Below are 24,005 nucleotides of genomic sequence, written 5' to 3' on the forward strand. Positions count from 1 at the left end.
TTGAATATTTACATGGGCGTTAGATTACATATTAATTAGTCTAACTATACTTGAGGAATTACTTAATTTCATCTGAACTCTCCAAAGTCTCCAGGTGCAGGGGAAACTTTAAGTACCCCGGGAAATTCTTCATGGTGCACAACAGTGGGGATTCTGCGGGGTCCCTCCATTGGAGTAACACCTGCCTGACCATCAGAAAAATCCAGGCCATGACATAGTCCCTATTCTCCACGCAAACACAACACACCCACCCCCTCAAACAACGATCACCATCCCCATACCCACCAGATCCTCATTGATCAGCTGTGACACTCATTCATTTAGCCTGATTCCCACAGCAGGGATGTTGTTTCTATCTTAAGACATTACCATGAAGTTATTGGACTTACTCCAGACATTCCAGCAAGGGGCAACGCTGTAGGATTTCACCGAGGGCATGTACATGCTGTGCTGCTAATCTGCAGCTCACAAGGCTGGAAAAGAAAGATACCTGATAAAGACAAGTGTTAGCAATTTAATGATCCAACAAACCTTTTAACACAGTTGCACTACCCTTTCCCTGCCATCACTACCCCACTTCCAAAGTCTTGAGGTTTCCCCATGTTTGAGCTGGTACTACTGTCACCTCTGAATCAGAATCATATGAGTTCAAGGCCAGTCCAGAGCTCAGAGCACTTAATCTCAACCAGCGCTCCACTATGGTGGTTTAGATAGGGTTGACCATGAGAACCTTTTTCCACGTATGGAGTCAGATATTACGAGGGGGCATAGCTTTAAATTAAGGGGTGGTAGGTATAGGACTGATGTTAGGGGTCGATTCTTTACTCAGCGAGTCATGAGTTCATGGAATGTCAGTAACAGTGGTGGACTCTCCCTCATTATGGGCATTTAAACGGGCATTGGATAGACAAATGGAGGATAGTGGGCTAGTGTAGGTTAGGTGGGCTTGGATTGGCGCAACATTGAGGGCCGAGGGGCCTGTACTGCGCTGTATTTTTCTATGTTCTATAGTACTGGGGGAGTGATGGACTGCTGGATGAGATGTCAAACCAAGGATACTCCAAACCCCTGAGGAGGACACAAAAGATCCTACAGCACTATTCCAAAGAAGGACAGGGTATTCTTCCCACTATCCTGACAAATGTTGACCTTGTAACCCACATTATTGTAAAGCTGTTTGGGGGATCTTACTGTACACAAATTTAGTCCACCATTTCCTACATAACAACAGTTGGATAGACACTTAAAGTTACATTTCATTGGTGAGAAAGTGCTTTGACTCCTCAGGAGGTCATAAAAAGGCACAATATTAATGAAAGTTTGCTCTTTGTCTAAAGAGTGGCCTCCCTCCTGTTGCCAGGTTCAGGTTGATAGTACAACAACCAGGTTAAGGCCATAAATATTTTCCCTCATATTTCCCGATGCAGAGAACTGGTACATTATACAGTGAGGCCAAACAATCAATACAGAAACTAAAGAAAAGCTGGGACCTAACATTCTGCACAAATTTCTTGTTACAGCTTGGCATCACGCTGCATTTACTGTGCAATGATTGACAAGCAGGCTTGTGTATTTAACTGGGAAAATCACAAGGATCAGTGCTAGGTACACTACTTTGCGTCATTTATATCAATGATTTGGATGCGAGCCTAAGAGGAATAGTTAGTAAATTTTTGCAGATGACACCAAAATTGGAGGTGTAGTGGACAGCGAAGAAGGTCACCTCAGTTACAACAGGATCTTGATCAGATGGCCAATGGGCTGAGAAGTGGCAGATGGAGTTTAATTCAGATAAATGCAAGGTGCTGCATTTTGGAAAAGCAAATCTTAGCAGGACTTATACACTTAATGGTAAGGTCCTAGGGAGTGTTGCTGAACAAAGAGACCTTGGAGTGCAGGTTCATAGCTCCTTGAAAGTAGATTCGCGGGAGATGGGATAGTGAAGAAGGCGTTTGGTATGCTTTCCTTTATTGGTCAGAGTATTGAGTACAGGGGTTGGGAGGTCATGTTGCGGCTGTAGAGGACATTGGTTAATCCGCTGCTGGAAGATTATGTGCAATTCTGGTTTCCTTCCTATTGGAAAGATGTTGTGAAACTTGAAAGGGTTCAGAAAAAATTTACAAGAATGTTGCCAGGTTTGGAGGATTTGAGCTACAGGGAGAGGCTGAACAGGCTGGGGCTGTTTTCCCTGTAGTGTTGGAGGGTGAAAGGGTGACCTCATGGAAATTTATAAAATCATGAAGGGCATGGATAGGATAAATAGACAAGATCTTTCCCCGGGGGTGGGGAGTCCAGAACTAGAGGGCATAGGTTTAGGGTGAGAGGGGAAAGATACAAAAGCGATGTAAGGGGCAACGTTTTCATGCAGAGGATGGTGCATGTGTGGAATGAGCTACCAGAGGAAGTGGTAGAGGCTGGTACAATTACAACATTTAAAAGGCATCTGGATGGGTATATGAATAGGAGGGTCTTGGAGGGATATGGTCCGGGTGCTAGATTGGAGTCGGATATCTGGTCGGCATGGACGTGTTGGACTGAAGGGTCTGTTTCCATGCTGTACATCTCTATGACTCTATGTGTAGCCAGTGTATTGAGTTAACTTTATTTACACCTCTCCAAAAGAAACAGATAAATGGAGGTCTTGTGATATGGGGGGGTATCCCTGCTTCTGATTCAGAAGCTCTGGGCTTAACCCCCAATCCTAATTTTTAATCTGCTCCTTAAGTGCCTTTGAGATTCACACACATTTTATCTCTTGCTTCACCCTGAGTAATGTTGAATATTACAGAGGATTCATTGGTCAGCTGAATGAGCAGAGTGGGTGGCATTCTACAAGAGGTTTCCTTTGTCTTTGTAGGATCTCACACTGAAGGCCCAAACAGCTCAGCCATGTTATGAAGCTGTAATGGATGTCATTCAGCTCATGGGGCTGAATGTGATGAGAAATCCATTGAATGTCGACTAGGCCAGAATGAGTTTTCTGACATGATTGTCCTAAATGTGCCTCATTAGCCCCCAGCACCCCACTTTCCTTCTTGGCACAGACGGAAATGATGGCTACTGTTGGGACTTCCCAGGATTCCTGGCACCAATGCCACCTTTAAAGACCAGCCATGCGCCCAGACAAATGTTGGCAGTCTACAGCCAGCCACTGACCAGGGCACGGATAGGAATTGGCACCCTGCTTTGCTGAGCAGGAACCGAGAGGTCCTGCTGGCTGGGAGCTGTGTGATCACTGGTCATGGAGCATACCTTGAGACGTTGGTGACTGGTGGAGGTCAGGAGGAGCATGTGGTGAGTGGGAGTCACCAGGTAGCTGCTATCTTTTTCATGTCGGTGATTGTGGCCTCCTAGATTCTATCGGGGTGGGGTGGAGGGGTTTCTGCCTTCAATGAGGTGACATGAGGCCATTAATAGGTACAAGCAGGTCTCTCGCAGCTCACTAGATAGAATCTCATCTCACCATTCTACACCGTCATGATAAATGGGTCTCTTTTGTTCTCAACCTCAAGATGCGATCTCACATGATTTTTCCAACTTGCTGTCATGACCCACATCATTCGGGGACTGGGAAAGTTCTGCCCATGCTCTGCTTAGCTATCTCACTCTAAACCCCGATGCATTACCCCACCTTATATTTAGTGACAGGAACATTCATGTAACAATTCACCGCTCTCACTGCTCCAGCAGCTCATGCGACACTCTTGGGAATCAAATCTCGAGACACCTGAATAAATATTACCTCACTGGACCCGAAAAGTTAACTCTGTTACTCTCTCAGCAGATGCTGTCAGACCTGTTGAGTTTCTCTCTGTTTTCATTGCCCCCAACCTTTGTTGTGCAGGAAGCTGTGTATATTCTGGACTCTCAAAAGGGAAAAGTTCAGTCTAAATACCTCCTCACCTGAAGACGATCATGGTGACACCACCCACGGACAACGTGCCTAACTCCTGATAAAAAGCACCCAATATCTTATTTCTAACTTGCTCTCTGGAAATAATGCTTTCACGCACTAGGGTGTGATCCACAGTTGGCAGCACACCCCATCATACTGTGTCCTGTCACAGTTTGTTGCCCTAAGTTGATGCTCAGAGTTTGGGTGTTTACTTGCTTACACACATGACAACAGGGGAAGACCTGTGTCTGTGGTTTCGGCAATGACTCAGTTGATACTCGCTTGCTCCTGTGAATAGCAACGCATTTGATAAGAAACACAAAATCACTCATTGCTGGAAAGTCCCCTCATCGAGAGTAAAGAGAAAATATTTGTTCAGTTAGAAGCTTCTTGCCCAGCTGGCACCATACCAACACGACCTTGCGGGAGGTCACAACACTGCTCCACCCACTGCCAGCTGGCTCAGGGGAAAAAGCTAATCCATCACAATATTCGCCCACACGACGTTACAGCTGCCCTCTACCACTTTATGATTATCTACAAACTTTCAGGCAGACTTTCACTTCCTTTGTACGTCACCAGAGCCAATCTATAAGCAAATTTACATACAGAAAGACTTCTAGTTACACTTGACTCTCATCACCCCAACAGAATCCTCGTACTTCGCTAATTGCAATGCATGTTGGGTTATTTGTGGAGCAAAAGACCACTAACTACTCCTGCACAGGCTTACACATACGTGTAACTGAACATTAGTCCCCCAGAAACTGCTGCAAATAAAAGAAAAATCAACAGGGATTAAATTATTAAGTTTGCAGGTAGACTGCTGGATTGAATTGGATGGAAGCTGGAGGTAAAGTGAGGAAATTTCCAGGAATAATTCCAGATGGAGTTGGCAATCATTCCTGAGCTGCCACTGGCGAAGTCATCAGGGGAACTCAAGCTCAAGTTTGGGTCTGGTAGTTGCTGCAGCAACAGTTCCTTGTTAAAGATGATGGAGAGAAGTGGGTCATGTCGGAAATCCAGGGTAAAGGAAGTGTGGAAAAGGGGACAGGTAACAGGTTCCATTTACACGGACTCCTCCTCTTACAGACATAATTAAAGCTAGCTGTCCTCCACAAAGCTAATGGAATCACTCACACGTTTGTACACGCAGGGCAAACAGCTTCCCCCGTTTACAGTAAACAGATTGTGGAGTTCACCACAGCAAACACTAACAGGAGCTACATATCAACATTACATTCTAGTGAACAACAGCTAGCTCCTCAGCTGCCACAACATCCCATGTCAAGCTGTGTATTTGACTCAAATACCTCAGAGAAACCATTGGGGCTGAAACGATTTTCATCTGACAACCACAGCTATCTCCCTCTGTGCTAGGTATGATTCCAGCCCATGAAAAGCCTTTCCCCAATTTCCTTCGACTGCAATTTTACTTGGGCTCCTTGACGTTGCCCTTAGTTAAGTTATGGCATGGGTAATCATTCCCAACTCACCTCGTGAATTCTGCTTTTGTCTTCATGTTTAGACCTGGTCTGGAGCTGAGCAGTTCAATGATCAATGCAAACTGAGCGTCAGTAGCAGGTCATTGCTGACTAAATGTCTCTCGACGTTTTCTTTCTATCCAGAAGTGCTCTTTCACACATCTGAACATGATTTCACCCCCTCACCAAACCACTCATAGTACTTTTTCAATGCCACCACCAGTAAGTCACTCGTGTTTTGCAACTGATTAATCAGCATGCAAAGCCCCTTAACAGCAAGGCAGACCAAAGGTGATGGAGAGGTGGGGAGATGGGCAGGGGGCTAAATCAAAATGGAGTTGGAGAAGTGTCTCTTGATAACTGATGATTACTCTTCCCACCTTTCCGCTAATGATTGAGAGTTGACTCGCCCATAATTGGTCCGACTATGTTTGCCGTGTCTTTTGTGGGCAGCTTGGTCAGCTGTGCAAATTTCACAAGCTACAGTTTCTGCCGGGGAGACTCCACACCATGAGCAACGCCTCAGGAATTCAAGGCATTACCATCCCCAAAACAAACTCGAGAGACAGAGACATGAGCACAGAGACATGACATCACCCAAAAGGAGTGGGTCTGCAGCATCTTTCAGGTTGACAATAACACTTGACATTGAGCCAATCAGTTGAAGAGTGTGTCTGCTCTTGATTTCTATCAATAACCTGTTAACCAATTGAAGAGCGAGTGACTAATAATAGTACCAAAGGAGTGCTGAATAAGTGAGTGGCACAGAGGGTGGAAACATATCAGATTTCATGAGACATTCAAGCATTTGACATTGGCAATATTAATGGCTCCTCACAATGACATGGCAGCACTCAATCTGAAACTGAAATCGTATATGCAAAAACACTGAAATCTCACTGAGCAGCTTACAAAGCCTTGCATGCAAATTATTCCTTTTATGGATAAAGGTAAACTTCTTCTGTAACGTGGTTGACACGACAAAGGGAGCTCAATAACACAATGTGCAAGAGGAGGGGCCTGACCTGTCTGAAAGAGAGGCCAGTAGGGGTCAGTCTTTTGAATACTCATATGCTTTGTCCATCAGGAACATGAACCAAAGGATTGGAGATCAATTTTTGTATACCTGTGACAAGCTGTTTTGTGTCAGGAAGTGAAGAAAACCACACAGAGAGCTAGAACTCATGAAGCTTTCTATTAGAATCTGCCTAACGTTAGCTGACTGCTGGCTTGTACCTGGTTCTATAACATGGCCACATGTTGCCAGGTCTGTGTGAGTACACATTGCAAATTCTGACCAGACAGTGAAAGGGGATGAGACTTTTATGTGGCAAGGAATGGGAGCTCTCTTCACTCAACTATTTGATATTAACAAGAAATGAAACTTGATCTGTTTCCAGCAGTTAGCTGCCACACAAAACAAAAATAAACAAAAACAGTTTTGGAATAGCTTCCAAAATTACACTTGAATCCAACAATGCACCTGAACTATACCAGTCATTGGGCAGGTAAATGGATAGGACAGGTATGGAGGGGTATGGACCAAATACAGGCAAATGGGACAAGTTTAAACTGTTAAAACTGGAAGGCATGGTGAGTTGGGCCAAAGGGCCTGTTTGCAAGCTGCAGACCACTATGACTATCAGAATGTCCCAGCTTCTCTCCCTATCACCACCACAATCACCCAAGAATGGTATAAGTCAGCTTCCACTGTCCCAGTTCAGTTCAATCAGTCCTCCAGCACTTGGGTACTGTCAGTCTGGAACGGGTTGATTTATACGACACAAGATTCTTCATGCACTGTGGACACAGAGTAAAAGGAAAAGCCAGGACATGATCCTCCATTACCTTAGCTTCCTGAGTAGTGTCTCGTGGCTGCCTTCACATTCCATCAAAGGTGATAAAGAGCTGTGCAGCAAAAATGAAATAAATGTAGGAATTCTGGAACACGACCATCGACAGTGACAATTAACTGAGACTTTAAAGTTTCCTATTTGAACTGAAATACCTGTTAATTGGGTTGCTGGTTGAGCGGGAGAAAAATCGAATTGTTGCAACATTCCCACCATCACTGGATAAAAGTATAATTGACACATTAGTCTAAATATTTTGTCATTTTACAATCATTATAGTGCTTCAGGTGAATAAGACTAACCAGAAAAATGAACAGTACTTGAATTTCCTGTGTTATAAGAAAGCATGAACAATAGACAAAAGCTGATAAAATCTAACACAAGATTATACACTCACCACAGGAAAAAGAATTCGCAGGTCCATTAGCAGCAGTTTGAATCTAAAGCAATTAATTCTTATTCATAACAGACATTTGCTTCTTGCCTTCCCTGATAGACTGCCTGAATGCTGCACAGTCTGCTTAACCAGGGGTCTGAAATTCTGAAACAGCATTCCCAATGTCAGTGTCAAACAAATCCTTATTAAACCTTTCCCAGCACTCATCAATGATGCATTGCTGTCAGAAGATAGAACCTGACACTGATACAATTCATGATTCAGGGGAGCTACTTTGGTGAAGTTGAACCTGTAAGAAATGTTGGGCCAGGCCCAGCTAAACTTTTCACGTTTCTGCATGGACCAGAATTGTGGTTTTGAGCCCAAACCTGCAAGACACAGCCTGTGGTTGTTGCAGATATTTTACACCAGCTAAATCAGAAAACCACAGTTCCACAAGAACACAGACAAACATTGTGACACCAATACTCCAACCTACCATCTATCCGGTATGAATGTGCCTTCTGATTTTGTTTTTGCAAACTTTGTTCCCATTACTTTAATATAGATATGTGGTCTGCTTAAACTAAATGAGCAAACACCTCCATAAAAAGCATTAATGATCACCCAGCAAGATCTCACAGTGAGGTTTCAGGGCTAAGGAAGATATTTTCGCTTTCAAAAAATATTTTCCTTCCTGACATTATTGAGTTATGTGAGGATGTGAGTTCACAGGCACTAGTTACCTTTCAACTCATGTATGTGTAAGCCTAGAAGGTAAGCATTGGTGGGATGTCTAGAAACATAGTGGAGGGAGAATCAGTGACAAACTTAATTCTGTCTTCAGCTCCCTCCATATCCAGACATCTGAGCAGAAATCACTGGTGAGCAGCTAGGAACTGGATGCTTTCTGCGTTCTCCTTAAACTGGGAGCAAGAGAGACAACCGTACATTGTTTTCCCCTTTCTTTATGTTAACTGGATGAGTTAGCAGTCTGGGAGGTAATGTCAGTTGGTAAACACAGGGTTGTTGGTTGAAAGGACTTGGTGCATGTCAATATAGGATGAGGTGATGTTTGCAGGGAGTCAAAGATAGGAGATAAGCCAGAAGGCCATTGGAATTGTCAACCTCGAGCAGGACCTTCTTTGACTTTCCCATCACTGAGCTATGCATTTAGCAACAGCATGAGGAAATTTTTATACCTGATCAAAACAAATATTCAGCTTTTCCCTTCATCTCGTCTTTGTTAAATTGATCCATCTCCTTTGTTGGGGCTGTGCTCGAAGGAAGTGTGGGTCAGAGTTGAGCTACAACACTGTTGCACCAAATCTCCAACTTAACATGTATTAAATGTAACTCCTCCCTATTTCCTCTCATACCAAGTTGTCTGAATTTATCCTGTATACAAGAGCTTTAACCCAAAGTGTCCTTTATTGAAATCTATATATATTGAAACTGGTGCAAAGCTAGTTACTGATATCAAATGCTTTCTAGCTACCAGCAAAATCATTCCTCCGTATCCCAAAAAGTAAATCAGCTCAAGCTTTGAAAGACAAAGGAAGATGAGGTGTTGGAAATGTTCCTTACAAACAAGCTTTTGAAGAGCTCAGCCATTCACAGATGCAAGAGATAATCTCCAGAATTTGTTCAATCTCTCCAGCTGCCCAGAACCATCACGCAATTAAAAATCCTGTCCACTTCTCCAGCTTCAATCCTCAGTCTCCTATGTTAAGGTCAAGTTCAAGACAGAAACCAAGCCACCTTCCCTTGTGTCTGGAGTTTATTAACTATTCAGTCTTATAGCTGCTTCCACAGACAAGCACTGTCCTTTATTTTTTTTTGCAGGTGTGAGACATAGCTCCCCTATTTATATATTTTTCTCTTTTTTATTTGTGTGTGTGTGCAGGTGTGAGACACAGTGAAAGACACAAAGTGTACAAATTTTTATTCAATTTCCACCACCAGGAAGATAGGAAAACACCCGAGTGGCCTGTGACGAGTAGTGCCCTTCACATCAAAGGGCAATGCTGTGTGATCAAAACAGTGAAGGGGAGGGCAGGGACTAAATCAAAATAGAGTTGGAGGGGGAAATGATGCACTCCACTCCCTGCGGCGCCCACCTCTCCCTGAACAACTCCAGGGTGTTGGTGGACACCGCGTGCTCCTTCTCCAAGGACACCCGGGCTCTAACGTAACCGCGGAAGAGGGGCAGGCAGTCGGCCCTCACGACCCCCCTCCACGGCCCGCTGCCTGGACCTGTTTATGACCAGTTTGGCCAGGCCCAAGAGCAGACCCACGAGGAGGTCTTCAGACCTGCCCTCCCTCTTCCGTACCGGGTGCCCGAAGATCAGGAGCGTGGGACTGAAGTGCAACCAAAAGCAGAGGAGAAGGTTTTTCAGAAAATCAAAGAGGGAGTGCAAACGCCCACACCCAATATACACATGGTCCACGGTCTCCACAGCACCACAGAACAAGCAGTTGGGCTGGGAGTCCGTGAACCACCGCAATCTGCGGTTGCAGGGGACTGCTGCATGCAGCACCCTCCACCCCAGATCCCCGAGAGAAAGGGGGAGGACTCCCGCGTAGAGAGCCCTCCACTTGGGAAGCACTGTCCTTTATATCCACCTAGTCAATTAATTAATCAATTAACCATCATTACCAGCTTAACTACTTGGTCCATTAACATTTTAGTTGCCCTGAATAAGAATAATCTCAGTGTTTACTGCTCAGTGACAATTCCCCAACACTCCCCATAACATATGTATGGGACTGTATAACCATGTAGAGTCCTACACCCAGAAGGATGATGCAATCTACACTCTATGCAGCCATATCAGGGAATAAACAAATGTCTGTCATAAATATTCAACAATAATGTTTCTTACCTGACATGGATATCCAGGATATTTGAACAGGTGTTTATAGTGTTTGCTATTCTAAGAATTCCATCTACAGTGATATTATTGTCACCTAATCTGAAATAAAAGAAGGATTTTAAGTTATATTTCCAGAATGCTTGTGTCTTACAGATTTACAAATAGGTTAGGATCAGCTCTCATAGCCATCTTCGCAAGACCAGTGGCCCCATTTTAAACTGTCCGCTCTAACATAAGGTAAAATAAAATGCCCTGGAATAGTGTAGTGGAGTTGTAGTGAACTTCACCCTGAGACAGGCCACTGATCAGGTTGCTGGGGGAGCAATGAGCCACGCTGAAACTCAGTTTAAAGTCACATTTGAGCTTTTACTTCCTGCTAGACACAAAGGAGGAGACAGCTTGTCCAGCTGCTGGCAGATTCTCACAGGCAGTCAGACTGAGTGCTGGAGAAACAGACACACAGAGGTACCACTGTGCCAAGCAGAAATAGAGAACTGTTATGGAGCTAACCAGCAAGTGACAGGATTGTAATGACTGAACCCAAGGTCTAGGAACCAATGGTTGTAAAGAGTGAAAGACCACAGAATTGCAACAGGCTATCTTGCAATAGGAAGTCTATTTGATTATTGTCAGAGGGTTGAGTGAAGGAGTCTTTGTTTAAAAGGACATTGGAAGATTCGTCCTAGTGAAGCAGGGAGGAGAGATGCTGTTAGAATCAGGAGGAACTGTACATTAAAATCAAAACTATATATATCTACTGAGAGTGTAGTATGCTGCATAGGCACAACTGAACATTACATTCGAAATGTAAAGGAGAATATCTTTTCAGTACAAATTGCCTTCTAACTAATGTTTATTTGATGTTGATTCAAATTGTTGGAGTAATAGTCCCCTTAAAATGTGAAATCTTGCTGTGCAATTGTTTGCATTGGGCATTTGAGAATTCATAATGCCTTTGAGAAGGCTCTATAGAAGTGATAACACCTCCTGACATGACAGCTTTACCCCCCAAGATTCAGGTTCTTTAAGGAAGCTTCTCCCTCTGTTAGAAGAGCTGGCTTTATCGCTCAGTCAGCTCCAGCTCTCTGTTGATTTCCCTCCCTCCTGCAGAAGAGCAGGTCTGTGAGGAGCAGTCTGCTGCCTTCGGTGCTTGCGCTACAGAAGCTGTGTCTGCTCCAGTTGTTCCGATTCCAGCCGGTCATGTCGGTGCTCATCTGAGATCCAAAGGGACACAGCTTAAGGGAAATTTGCGCTGCAGGACAGCTCCAAGCTCCAGACATAGACAGTCAAAGCTGTCAGGCACAGGTGAGCGAAGCCTTTTGTGCAAACAGACGAGTAAGCAGCAGTGAGGTTTCAGTACATATCTTACTGAATGGAGGGACCTTCTGCCCCCTCCATTGAAACTATTTCTCTTGTTTTCACTGGTGGCATTCAGTAAACCCATAGAACCAGCTGTAAACTGCAAAGGCCACGTTAGTTATCATTGCCACTTTCAACATGCTACAATATCAGACTGCCACTCCTGAGGGAGATGGTCACACACAGCCTGGAGGGGGGGAATTTGGACAGAAAAAATATTCTCCTTTAAATGTCCTGATTCTAACAGCACCTCTTCTCCTTAAAGTAGTATTAGTAGCAGATTAGCACAAGTTTTGAAACAAAAGAACAGTCAATCAAAAGTTTCCTTTTAAGTTGTAGTCAGAACGTTGTAGCCAGAACTGCAAATATATTTGCACTACATTTTGAGTGAACTTCCTGATGCGTTATCAATCATAGAATCTCCACTGTGTGGAAGCAGGCCATTTGATCCATTGAGTCCACACTGACCCTCCGAAGACCATCCCAATCAGACCCACAGCCCCTACCTTAACCCTGTAACCCTGCATTTCCCATGGCTAACCCACTTAGCCTGCATATCTTTGGACTGTGAAAGTGAATTGGAGCACCTGGAGGAAACCCATGCAAACATGGGGAGAACGTGCAAACTCCACACAGACAGTCACCCGAGGGTCAAATCGAACTGGGTCCATGGTGTTGTGAGGCAGCAGTGCTAACCACTGAGTCACCTTGCCACTCCAACTCACTCAGTCAGCACTCACACAAACCTCACAAACATCTGTTCCCAAATAGGTACAGCCCTGGACTTTACAATTCAGTCTGGATGGACAGGGAAGACACATTGACCTCAAAGATGGTGACATGGAAGAGGGGCCAGAAAGCAAAAACATGAGGAAGATATTCAAAATGGTCTTTTTTTTATTGTACTGACGAGAACCACTGTCCTGGCACCTGCATGTTGAAAAGAGTAAGAGATTGGATAAACTTAGATATCATGATTGGGTTGAAGTTATTAAGAAGGTTACTGAAGAAGCTAGAGAGTCTGAAGTCATAAGAAGTTCACATTTGCAAGACTGTGTCAAAGAATCGCAGAAAAATGTGTAAGTCTTAAATCACAACATAATGTAGGAAAAGGATGCCATTGTGGAATTATAGAGCGGAAAAGGAAATTCAGAAAAGCATGGCCAAAGGTGTTTCATCTCATAAGGAAAGACATAAGAAGTTCTAATGAAGAAGAACGGAATAATTACAAATAAAGAATGCATAACAAAAATGTCAGGGCTTTCATCAAGAATGTTGGACAGCCAACAATAATTACAGAACTGAACAGAGGTGGCTCAGTGGTTAGCACTGCTGCCTCACAGCACCAGGGACCCAGTTTTGATTCCAGCCTCAGGCGACTGTCTGTGCGGAGTTCTCCCCGTGTCTGCGTGGGTTTCCTCCAGGTACTCCAGTTTCCACCCACAGTCCAAAGATGTGCGAGTTAAGTGAATTGACCATGTTAAATTGCCCATAGTGTTCAGGGATATGTAGGTTAGGTGCATTAGTCAGAGGTAATTAGAATAATAGGATAGGGCAATGGGTCTGGGTAGACTTGTTGGTCCAAATGGCCTGTTTCCACACTGTAGGAATTCTATGATTCTAATTACTAGGCACTACTCTGATTGTACTGTTCAGTCAGTATGATATACACAAAATAATCATCAGTACCTGGGGTTAATTCTTTGTCTAGAATCAAATCAATGGGTTCAGCTTCAAAGAAAAACGACCAACACGATCACAGTATGCAACAAACTTCAAAAAGAACAACTTAGACATATGTGCTTTTAATGTAAATAAAACATTCCAAAATATTCCATAGTTGCAATGGCAAAGCTAACACTGGAAATTATTAATATTGTACTGAGGATGATCACTGACATGAATTTAATTTAGGGATACTGGTGGATAGCGAATGTGGTCCCCTTGTTCAAGAAGGGGAGTAGGGACAGCCCGAGTAACTATAGGCCAGTGAGTCTCACTTCTGTTGTGGGCAAAGTCTTAGAGAGAATTGTAAGGGATAAGATTTATGAACATCTGGATAGGAATAATGTGATCAAGGATAGTCAGCATGGTTTTGTGAAGGGCAGGTCGTGCCTCACAAACCTTATTGAGTTCTTTGAGAAGGTGACTAAGGAGGTGGATGAGGGTAAAGCAGTAGATGTGGTGTATATGGATTTTAGCAAGGCGCTCGATAAGGTACCCCATGGTAGGCTAATGCAAAAACTACGGAGGTATGGCATTGAGGGTGCATTAGAGGTTTGGATTAGGAATTGGCTGGCTGGAAGGAGACAGAGGGTAGTAGTTGATGGACTAGGTTCATCTTGGAGTGTAGTTACTAGCGGTGTACCACAGGGATCTGTTTTGGGACCATTGCTGTTTGTCATCTTTATAAATGATCTAGAGGAGGGGCTTGAAAGCTGGGTGAGCAAGTTTGCGGATGACACAAAGGTCGGTGGAGTTGTGGACAGTGAAGAAGGATGTGGCAGGTTACAGCGGGATATAGATAGGTTGCAGAGCTGGGCAGAAAGGTGGCAGATGGAATTCAATGTAGCTAAGTGTGAAGTCATTCACTTTGGTAGGAGTAACAAGAAGATGGATTACTGGGCTAATGGTAGGCTACTTGGTAGTGTGGATGAGCAGAGGGATCTTGGTGTCCATGTACACAGATCTCTGAAAGTTGCCACCCAGGTAAATAGTGCTGTGAGGAAGGCATATGGTGTACTGGGCTTTATTGGTAGAGGAATTGAGTTCCGGAGTCCTGAGGTCATGTTGCAGTTGTATAAGACTCTGGTGCGGCCTCATCTGGAGTATTGTGTGCAGTTTTGGTCACCATACTATAGGAAGGATATGGAGGCATTGGAACGAGTGCAGAGGAGGTTTACCAGGATGTTGCCTGGCATGGTAGGAAGATCGTATGAGGAAAGGCTGAGGCACTTGGGCCTGTTCTCATTGGAGAAAAGAAGGTTTAGGGGAGATTTGATAGAGGTGTATAAGATGATTAGGGGTTTAGATAGGGTAGACACTGAGAACCTTTTACCGCTAATGGAGTCAGCTGTTACTAGGGGACACAGCTTTAAATTAAGGGGTGGTAGGTATAGGACAGATGTTAGGGGTAGATTCTTTATGCAGCGGGTTGTGAGTTCATGGAATGCCCTGCCAGTAGCAGTGGTGAACTCTCCCTCTTTATGGTCATTTAAGCGGGCATTGAATAGGCATATGGAAGTTATTGGGCTAGTGTAGGTTAGGTAGGATTTGGTCGGCGCAACATCGAGGGCCGAAGGGCCTGTACTGCGCTGTATTTTTCTATGTTCTATGTTCTATGATCTATGATACATATTGTTTATTGTTAGAATAACAGATACTGCATTTGGAAGGATCAACTGTCATCCATCTTACTGAAGGGATCAAATAAAAACCATTCCAAATGAAAGTTTAAGATCAGATGACTAAATCTATTAGTCATTCAAGTAACTGAAGTAGGGGAAATTCCTGTCATTCCTTTTGACAAATTCCTATAAACATCATTTCTAAACTTAATTTATGTTGATTAAAATCAATCTTAAAGTAATATTAGTAGCAGATTGGTACAAGTCTTGAAACAAAAGGACACTCATTCAAAAGTTTCCTTTTAAGTTGTAGTCAGAATACTGCAGCAAGAACTCTAAATGTACTTGTCTGGCACTATAATCTACACAGAAACAACAAGGGTTGCAATGTTATCTCTGCAATGTAGTTCAGCTCGCAAAGTTAGCAGTTGGTTCGCCAAAAAGATCACCCTACAGTGCCACCTGAACCTGGCAGGGCTGTGGTAGAAATGAGGGGATATTGAAGCCTGACTATGCAGCAACTCTCCTCTGCAAGTTTCTTCAGGTCCCTCACTGCTTCCTCCTCTCCCTCTCACTCGATGTAATGACTTTTAGGGTTATAACCTGCAGGCCAGTTGGTTTTCCTTCTATCGCCAGAACATAACAACACGACGGTTGGAGGAAGAGCGCCTCATCTTCCGCCTGGGAACCCTCCAACCACAAGGGATGAACTCAGATTTCTCCAGTTTCCTCATTTCCCCTCCCCCCACCTTGTCTCAGTCGATTCCCTTGAACTCAGCACCGCCCTCCTAACCTGCAATCCTCTTCCTGACCTCTCCGCCCCACCCCACTCCGGCCTATCACCCTCACCTTGACCTCCTTCCACCTATCACATCTCCATCGCCCCTCCCCCAAGTCCCTCCTCCCTACCTTTTATCTTAGCCTGCCTGGCACCCTCTCCTCATTCCTGAAGAAGGGCTCTGGCCCGAAACGTCGAATTTCCTGTTCCTTGGATGCTGCCTGACCTGCTGTGCTTTAACCAGCAACACATTTTCAGTGTTTCCTTCTATCCCCCCAGGTTCCTGGAAGGACAAACTCAGAACGCTTGCTATATCCAGATGTACCTTGTCAGATAAAAACTCAACTTACTCAATTTTTCTCAGACTTCCCATTTCAGGAAGCACGTCAACAAGTACAGTAATGCCAGCATCTCCGAGTTCATTATCTTGCAAGCTGGGGAGAAATTGCAACTCAAAATGGTAAGAAATGTCAGGAAGAAATAGAAGAACTTCATGTAACTTGGTGGAATTGTCTGTGATACTTACTTTATTTCTTCCAAGTGATGAGAGATTTTCAGTGCAGAAGCCAAGGGGGTAATACCCATCACACTAATACTACAGGATGTAAGGCTGGAATCAAAAGTTTACGTTTGCAAATTAAATTAAAGCTTCGAAGAAAAATGACCAACACGATCACAGTATGCAACAAACTTCAAAAAGAACAACTTACACATATATGCTTTTAATGTAAATAAAACATTCCAAAATATTCCATAGTTGCAATGGCAAAGTTAACACTGGACCAGGGAGAGACATTAGGACAGTTGATTAAAAGCTTAATCAGTGGGCTAGGTCTAAGGGTATTTTAAACACAGATGGCAAACTAGACAGACTGAGAGGTTTAGGGGGAACTTAGGACAACGACAGCTGACGGGATGGTGACCCCACCAACAGCAGGCTGAAGGAAGTGCAGAATAGTCAAGTGGTCAGAGTTGGTGGCACCCAGAGGTCTCAAAAGGTTGTTGTTTTGGAGTAGGTAACAGAGACGGAAGGGCATCACCCTCCCAGTCAAGCTTTAATCTCTGCTCAACATTATCCTAAAATGTACACTTTCCAACAGCACTCAAAGGATATTGTGCCGAGTTTGATTTGCCAACTTCCCTATGTAAGGGTCATGGGTGCAATTAGACTACCAATCAGCTAAATCAAAACACACAAGGACAACTCAATACCTCGAAGGAATGAGGGGAGTTTTTGTCTGATGTACCTTTAACATCACAGGTTTTAGGGACTCTGATCATGGACTGAAAAATGTAACATCTAATAGTAAGGAACTAAATGAAACCAATAAATGAGCATCAAGTTGTTATGAGATGATATCCAGTTAGGGTGATGTTCTATTACAGTACTGGAACTCATTGCATTGTTATTGTCTTCCTTACGTAATTGCTGCAGTTTCAACAGGAGTTACCACTGACCAGATTAAATTAGACACTACAATTATGACCATGGTGTTAATAAAGTTCTTACATCAGCTTCTTTAAGCTGCTGACTTTAGGAATGATTTCAGATAGCGTTCCAGCAAACCTGTCCTCATACTTTCTGCTTTTGAAACTGTAAGATGAAAAGAGAGAATTAAAACATATTTATTTCGTATTATTTTACTGGTGGAATAGAAAGAAAGCACGTTTTGATGGACAGCATTAAACTTTGCATTTCAGGCAGCAATACATTCACTTTTTCACCATCCAACTATATCGTCCAGAATCTTAAGTGTCAAGTTAACAGAAAACATGTCCCATACATGATCAGGTCTGATCTTGGCCCCAACTCTACTTTTCGGCCTCTTGATTTCATCCCTTGATTCTCCAAGACCAAAAATCAGACTATCCCATTAGTAAATGATTGTGCTTGTGTTAGACTAACAATGTGTAACTCAGTCTCTGTTTACACACAGGTGAACCACAGAGGAGAGAGAAAGGAATGCAACACAACTTGTCTCCTGTTCCAAATGTCATAAGATACACTTTAAAAATGGATTTGTAACACTTTTTTTTAAATCAAAGATTCCATGAGCTGGAGACAGGAACATTGTAGCTTTTAAACAGAGCACAATGGTACAGATTATCCGAATGACATGGGCGGGAAACATTTTGGTGGATAATCAAATGCCAGATAACCGAATGCCAGATAACACAGTTTAGACATGCATCAGGACCTTGCAATCTTGTTCGGATAATCCGAAATTCGGATAATCGAGTTTAGTCTGTATTTGTGGGCAGAAGGACAATGCCATAATTCCTCATTCTTTGTCCTGGTCTAAGGAGCTATTTGGTTTTCAACAGTAGAGAAGCAACCACTTAACAAATCCTAACAAGAGGGTCCTGCTTTAATAAGACATAGTTTATAACAGGATAGCAGGACACAAAATTCATTAGCTAGTGAGACATCATTACTCAAGACTATTGGGAGAGATAGATGACACACTGATCCCCTTTGAGACCTGTTCGCTCAACTTCCCCCTCTAATATTGCACACCATCATCAGATTGGTACATTGTAATGCAGTCTCTAATATTAACCTTTTCAGAACCATTATCTTACACTACAGGGACTTCTTCCCCTTCCACATTTAAGAAATGGTTTGACAAATTGTTACAAATGATTCTGTGTCCTTTTATCCTGGGACTTTTATGTGATTCAGTCCTTTGCAATCACTTTTCCATGAAGCATCATCCTAAGTTAAATAAAAATCAGTCCACCAATTGGTATTTTAATTTACTGAGCTAATTCAGGGAAGTCAAATGATAGCTGGTACATGAAATGGAGAAGAAGACACCAACTAAGGCTGGCTCTTATACTAGCCTTGAATGTAAGACGTATGATTGGAATGGGACAGAAGGATGTTAACTCTGCAGCTAGATTATGCCTGTCAACTGCAAGAGCATAAAGACAGGTCACAGCTCTCAGGTCACTATCAATCCCACCCTTGCATGCCCAATGGGAGATGCGCCTAGAAGTCCTTCCCCAGGAATCTGCCACTGTCAATGTGGCTAAAGTCACAAAAGTGCTATCCTTTGTGGTTGGGCAGCAGAGACAGAAGGAAGAAAGATAAAAAGCAGGCACAATACTTCCAGTTGGAATGTCTAGTTATTACTCTGTTCAAGCATGAGGCTCGGTACCTCGTTGCTAATCTAATGTTTAAGACCAGGTGAGACTGACCTTTCATCTCAGAAAATTAAGAGATAAAATGAACGGACAGAAAGGTGAAGGTGAGGCCCAACATCAGCCATGTCATACAGAATGGCAGAGAAGACTCAAGGAGCTAAATGGTCAACTTCCCTGTTCCCAAATGTGGGTGCTAAGAATGAAAGGGTCAGAACATCCCAATAAGGAAGACAAGGAAATATTAACTGCCTTTCTACTCTTGAAATGCTAGACTGATAAGATATAGGTTTCCAGTTCCAAATAAAATTAGATGCAAATACCCAGTGTATTATATTACTTTATGCACAAGATTTGCATTGAATACATTTCAGATTGTGCAATAAATGTGACACCGTTGTATAAAGAATACTCACATGCAAATTTGATATTTCTGGTTGGGCCAAGTTCAGAATAATAAAAACAGACATAAACTGTCAGAAATAGTCAGCAGACGAGCCAGCATCTCTGAAGGAGGGGAGCTGACCTGATCATCAATGTTTCAGGTCAAAGAGATTAACACCACTATTATAGGGCAAGCCAAACAGAGAACAGCCAGGGAATTCCTAGAGGCATGGCACTCATCCACAAATTCTATCAACAGACACATCGACCCTATATACCGGCCACTGCAGCAGACAGCAACTGACAACCGGAAGCAGCAGATTCAAACCACTATAAATGCCGGAGGAATCAGCACAGAAGCGCTTCACAGGAGGCTCCCAAGCACGGAGGATGTCACCTAGACAGGGGACGAAACGTTTGCAACCAAAACTCCCAGCTGGGCGAACAGAACCACAACAACGAGCACCCGAGCTACAAATCTTCTCACAAACTTTGAACAAAGAGATTAACTCCTAAGTTCTCATATGTGTGTGTAGAGGGGGAAGGGTAAATGAAGGGGTCAAAGTGCAGAAGTGAAGATGTGCAGTAGAATGGAAGGTAGGAGGGCTTTGATTGGCAGAAAGATGATGGTGCAAGGCAAAGGGAGGATGAGAAAGGAAACAAAAGGGGAATAGAGTGTTAATTGTGTTTTTTCTTTTTTTTAATAGGATGTGAGTGTCACTGGCAAGGTCAGAGTTCATTGACCACTGCAAACTGCTCTTGAAGATGATGGAGAACTCTCTCTTTGAATCGATGCAGTTCATCTGCAGTTCAGACGTGTCGGAGGGAGTAGTGGTAGAAGTTGAGGTTCTTGACCCAGTCTCTCTAAAGCAATGGTGATTTACTTCCAAATCAGGGTATCGTGTGGCATAGGTTTGATTTTGCAAACTATTGCCATTGTCCATTTATTTGTTGGACTTGATTTTTGTTGGAGACAAGATGGCTGTGGTAGCAGGGCAGGAAGTATGTGGACTCTGCCTGTACGGTTCGCTCTCCTTGCTGGCTATTTTGTTTTTTCATTTCTTTCTTGCATCAAAGTTCACCTTTTCTTCCATTCTGCGGTTGCAATGGAGGAAGGGGTCAGCTTGATGCATTCGGATGTCCATTCTTTGTGGCCTTGTGGCTTTGTCGAATGCTTCAACATGATGGGTGTGGTCTGTTCCCCTTGCTGGCAAAGTCAGTGGTGACTTCATTCCCCGAGGCAATGGCAGCAATGTGGCAGCTTTGGGTGGCGACTGAAGTGGTACCACCTTGACAGATAGCTTCAGCACTGGGTCTCGGTGGGTCCAATCTGTCCCTCCTTGCTATGGAAACGATACAATGGCTTCAGCAGAGGCAGCATGGTGGATCGGTCCAGAAATCCTTGCTTTGGCAGCTTCAGCTGTGGCATTTCATAGCCACTGCAGGAACCCAGATTGCCATGGAGGGGACAAAAGGTGAACTTTGACCTAACTTTGTCTCAATTGTTTCTTTTTGTAATTTTTCAAATCAAAATGGCGCCGAATTGTGGTGATTCATTCACGTCTCACAAATTACAAGTGACAATAAATTGTTATTCTGTTCTGGAGTTTGCAGGTTTGGAAGGTGCTGTTGAAAGAGACTTGAAAAATTGATGTAGTGTATCTTGTTCACGGTACACACTGTTGCCACTTGGTGTAAGGGGTGAAGATGCAAGGTGGTGGGTGTTGTACCAATCAAGGGGGCTTGATGTTGATCTTCCTGAGTGTAGTTGGAGTTGCATTCATCCATGCAAGTGGAGTGTATTCATTCTACCACACTCCTTTACCATGTAAATGGTGAACAGGCTTTGGGGAGTCAAAGGTCAAGATACTCACCATAGAATTCCCAGACTAGAAACTAATGTCACAGCCTCAGTGTTCATATAGCTGGTCTAATTATGTTTCTGTTCAATGATTATGCCAATACACTGATGCTGTGGGATTCAGTGATTGCAGTAACATTGAATTTCAAGAGGAGATCATCAGATTCTCTCTTGTTGGAAGTTAAAAGTCACACAACACCAGGTTATAGTCCAACAGGTTTAATTGGAAGCACACTAGCTTTCGGAGCGATGCTCCTTCATCAGGTGATTGCCTCTTGTTGGAGATAGTTATTTCCTGGCATTTGGCGGTCAAGAATGTTACTTGCCACTAATCAGTCCCAATTCTAATGATACCGGGTTTTATCGCATAAGGACACATACTGCTTTAGTATCTGAGGAGTCATAAATAGTTTTGAACATTGTGACTCAGAGTACACCCACAACTCAACCTTACTATGGAGGGAAGATCATTTAAAGCTAATTGAAGTTCATCATCATGATGCAGCAATGTCCTGAGGCTAGGTTGATAGGCTTCCAACAACCACAACCACCTTCTTACGTGCTCAGCATCAATTCAAACAAAGGATTGAACTTGGTTGTGCCCTGAAAGCTATCTAGGAGTTGGTTAGTTCAGTTGGCTGAATGACTGGTTTACAATGTAGAGTAATACCAAACAATACCAATACCTTCCTGAAGAAGGGCTTATGCCCGAAACGTTGATTCTCCTGCTCCTTTGATGCTGCCTGACCTGCTGCGCTTTTCCGGCAACATATTTTTAAGCTCTGATCCCCAGTATCTGCAGTCCTCACTTTCTCCTAATACCAATACCAACCAAACAGTTCACTTTTAGAGTTTAAAAAAATGATTTTTTATTCTTTAAACAGTGGAATTTAGGGAGTTCTCTGTCACTCATACTTTAACAGATTACGAAGTGAGGTGAGCTTTTCTAGGTGTTTGGTTTAATTAGTGGAGGGGTTTATATAACAATCCTGATGTGCTGAGATCTCCATCATTGAGGCAGGGGATATTTGCTGAGCTTCTTCCTCTTGTTGATTGTATATTTGTGAACCTCACCTTCAATGTTCAAATGTTTGTTTAGTACTAGCTGCAGAGAACTATGATGTTTATCAATTTCACATAAAACTCTATCCAAATTGGTTGGGTATGATTCATTCAAATTGTGGGTTTATGGTGTGTAACGTCTGCAGTAGACCTGAGGATCTTCCCATACCAACAACCTAGTAAGCAGGAAGCATCAAGGTAATAGTATCAATCTGTTGATTCTAGTCTGGACTGACGGCCAATCACATTCCAGAATCAAACTCATGCAAGGCTGACAGAAGCTGACCATGTTGCAAAACCTAGAAGCAAGACAGAGGAGTGTAGTGACTGGAATCAGGGTGGATCTCACTGACTATGAAATCCTTGACTGAGGTTGTTAACATGGGCCAATCAGTATTAACAGGGGATTCACAATCTCCTCATTGCAGGGGACTGGCTCCGAGCTGGCTGGTCACAGCCAGTGTACTGTGCAGATGTAAGTAAAGGGAGACTTGGTGACTATGCAGTTAATTCAAGGAGCAATCAGCAAAGTACAACCGAAAGGTGATAAGGGGGAAGAAAAATTGAATATGAAAATAAATCAGGATGAAATGTGAAAAAAAAGCTTGTAAGGGATTTTATAAAAAATGTAAAAAGGAAGAGATTAGCTAGACTAATCTTTGGACTCTTAGAAGCAGAGACAGGAGAAACGGTAAAGGTATTGAACAAAGTCCGTGTCTTCACCATGGAATATACAAGCATAATGCCAGATCTAAATGGTAACCTGGGGCTAAAAGCAGGCAATTAACATCATTAGTATCAACAGAGAAAAAGTATTGGACTAAAATTCCCAATATGTGATAGCCTTCAGCTCAAGGCTCCAAAGGAGGTAGAAGTCCTTTGGTTTGGGAACAATCCCAACAAATTGGAAATTTGCAAAAGCTCAAGTTAGGAGGAAGCAAGAAAATAATCCTCTCCAAGCCAGTTAACTGACTGGAATTTATTATCAAAGAAGTCTTAATAATGCACTTAGAAAAGCATAGGACAAGTAAACATGGTTTCACTGAAGGGGAACTGTTTGGCAAGTTTATTAGATCTCAGGGTGTAACTAGCCAGACAGATAAACTGGAACCAATGGGCGATAAGTCAAATTGATTTCCAAAATACATTCTATGTGATGCCATACTAAAAGCTAATAGGCAAGATAAGGGCATCTCAGATATTTATGATATACGTTAACAGCTTAGATGAAGAGGCCAAGAGTTATGTTACTAAATTTGCTAATGACAAAAGGTTAGGTGGAAATGTATATGATGTGAAAGGCACAGAGAGGCTGCAAAGAGTTATTGATAGGTGAAATGAGTATAATGGAGGAACATGTGACATTATTCACTCTGTTATGAGAACAGAAATGCAGAAAATTGTTTAAAAGATGTAGACATTCAAAGAGAATTGAGAGCACTCATATAGGAGAGTCAGCATGCAGATGCAGCAAGCAATTCAGAAGATAACTGCCATGTCGGCCATTGTGGCAAAGGGACTGGAGTACAGAATTAAGGAGGTCTTGCTAACATTGTTCAGGATTTTGGTGAGACCCCATCCGCAGT

General features: G+C 43.1%; 1 protein-coding gene across 2 annotated transcripts in view; it reads right to left on the bottom strand.

Annotated features, from left to right (window-relative positions):
* The window catches only part of nlrc5 (NLR family, CARD domain containing 5), a 175,336-nt gene that overhangs the window by 97,846 nt on the left and 53,485 nt on the right, over positions 1 to 24,005 (bottom strand). For both annotated transcript variants that reach the window (XM_060838192.1, XM_060838191.1), the window contains 7 exons: positions 17,479 to 17,562; positions 16,495 to 16,578; positions 16,319 to 16,402; positions 10,494 to 10,583; positions 7,388 to 7,450; positions 7,228 to 7,287; positions 390 to 473 (listed from right to left, as the gene is read on the bottom strand). In XM_060838192.1, the coding sequence (XP_060694175.1) occupies positions 390 to 473; positions 7,228 to 7,287; positions 7,388 to 7,450; positions 10,494 to 10,583; positions 16,319 to 16,402; positions 16,495 to 16,578; positions 17,479 to 17,562 (549 nt within the window). The remainder of the gene's footprint in view (positions 1 to 389; positions 474 to 7,227; positions 7,288 to 7,387; positions 7,451 to 10,493; positions 10,584 to 16,318; positions 16,403 to 16,494; positions 16,579 to 17,478; positions 17,563 to 24,005) is intronic.

The sequence above is a fragment of the Hemiscyllium ocellatum genome, chromosome 17 (genome assembly GCF_020745735.1).
Source record: "Hemiscyllium ocellatum isolate sHemOce1 chromosome 17, sHemOce1.pat.X.cur, whole genome shotgun sequence".
NCBI lineage: Eukaryota > Metazoa > Chordata > Chondrichthyes > Orectolobiformes > Hemiscylliidae > Hemiscyllium > Hemiscyllium ocellatum.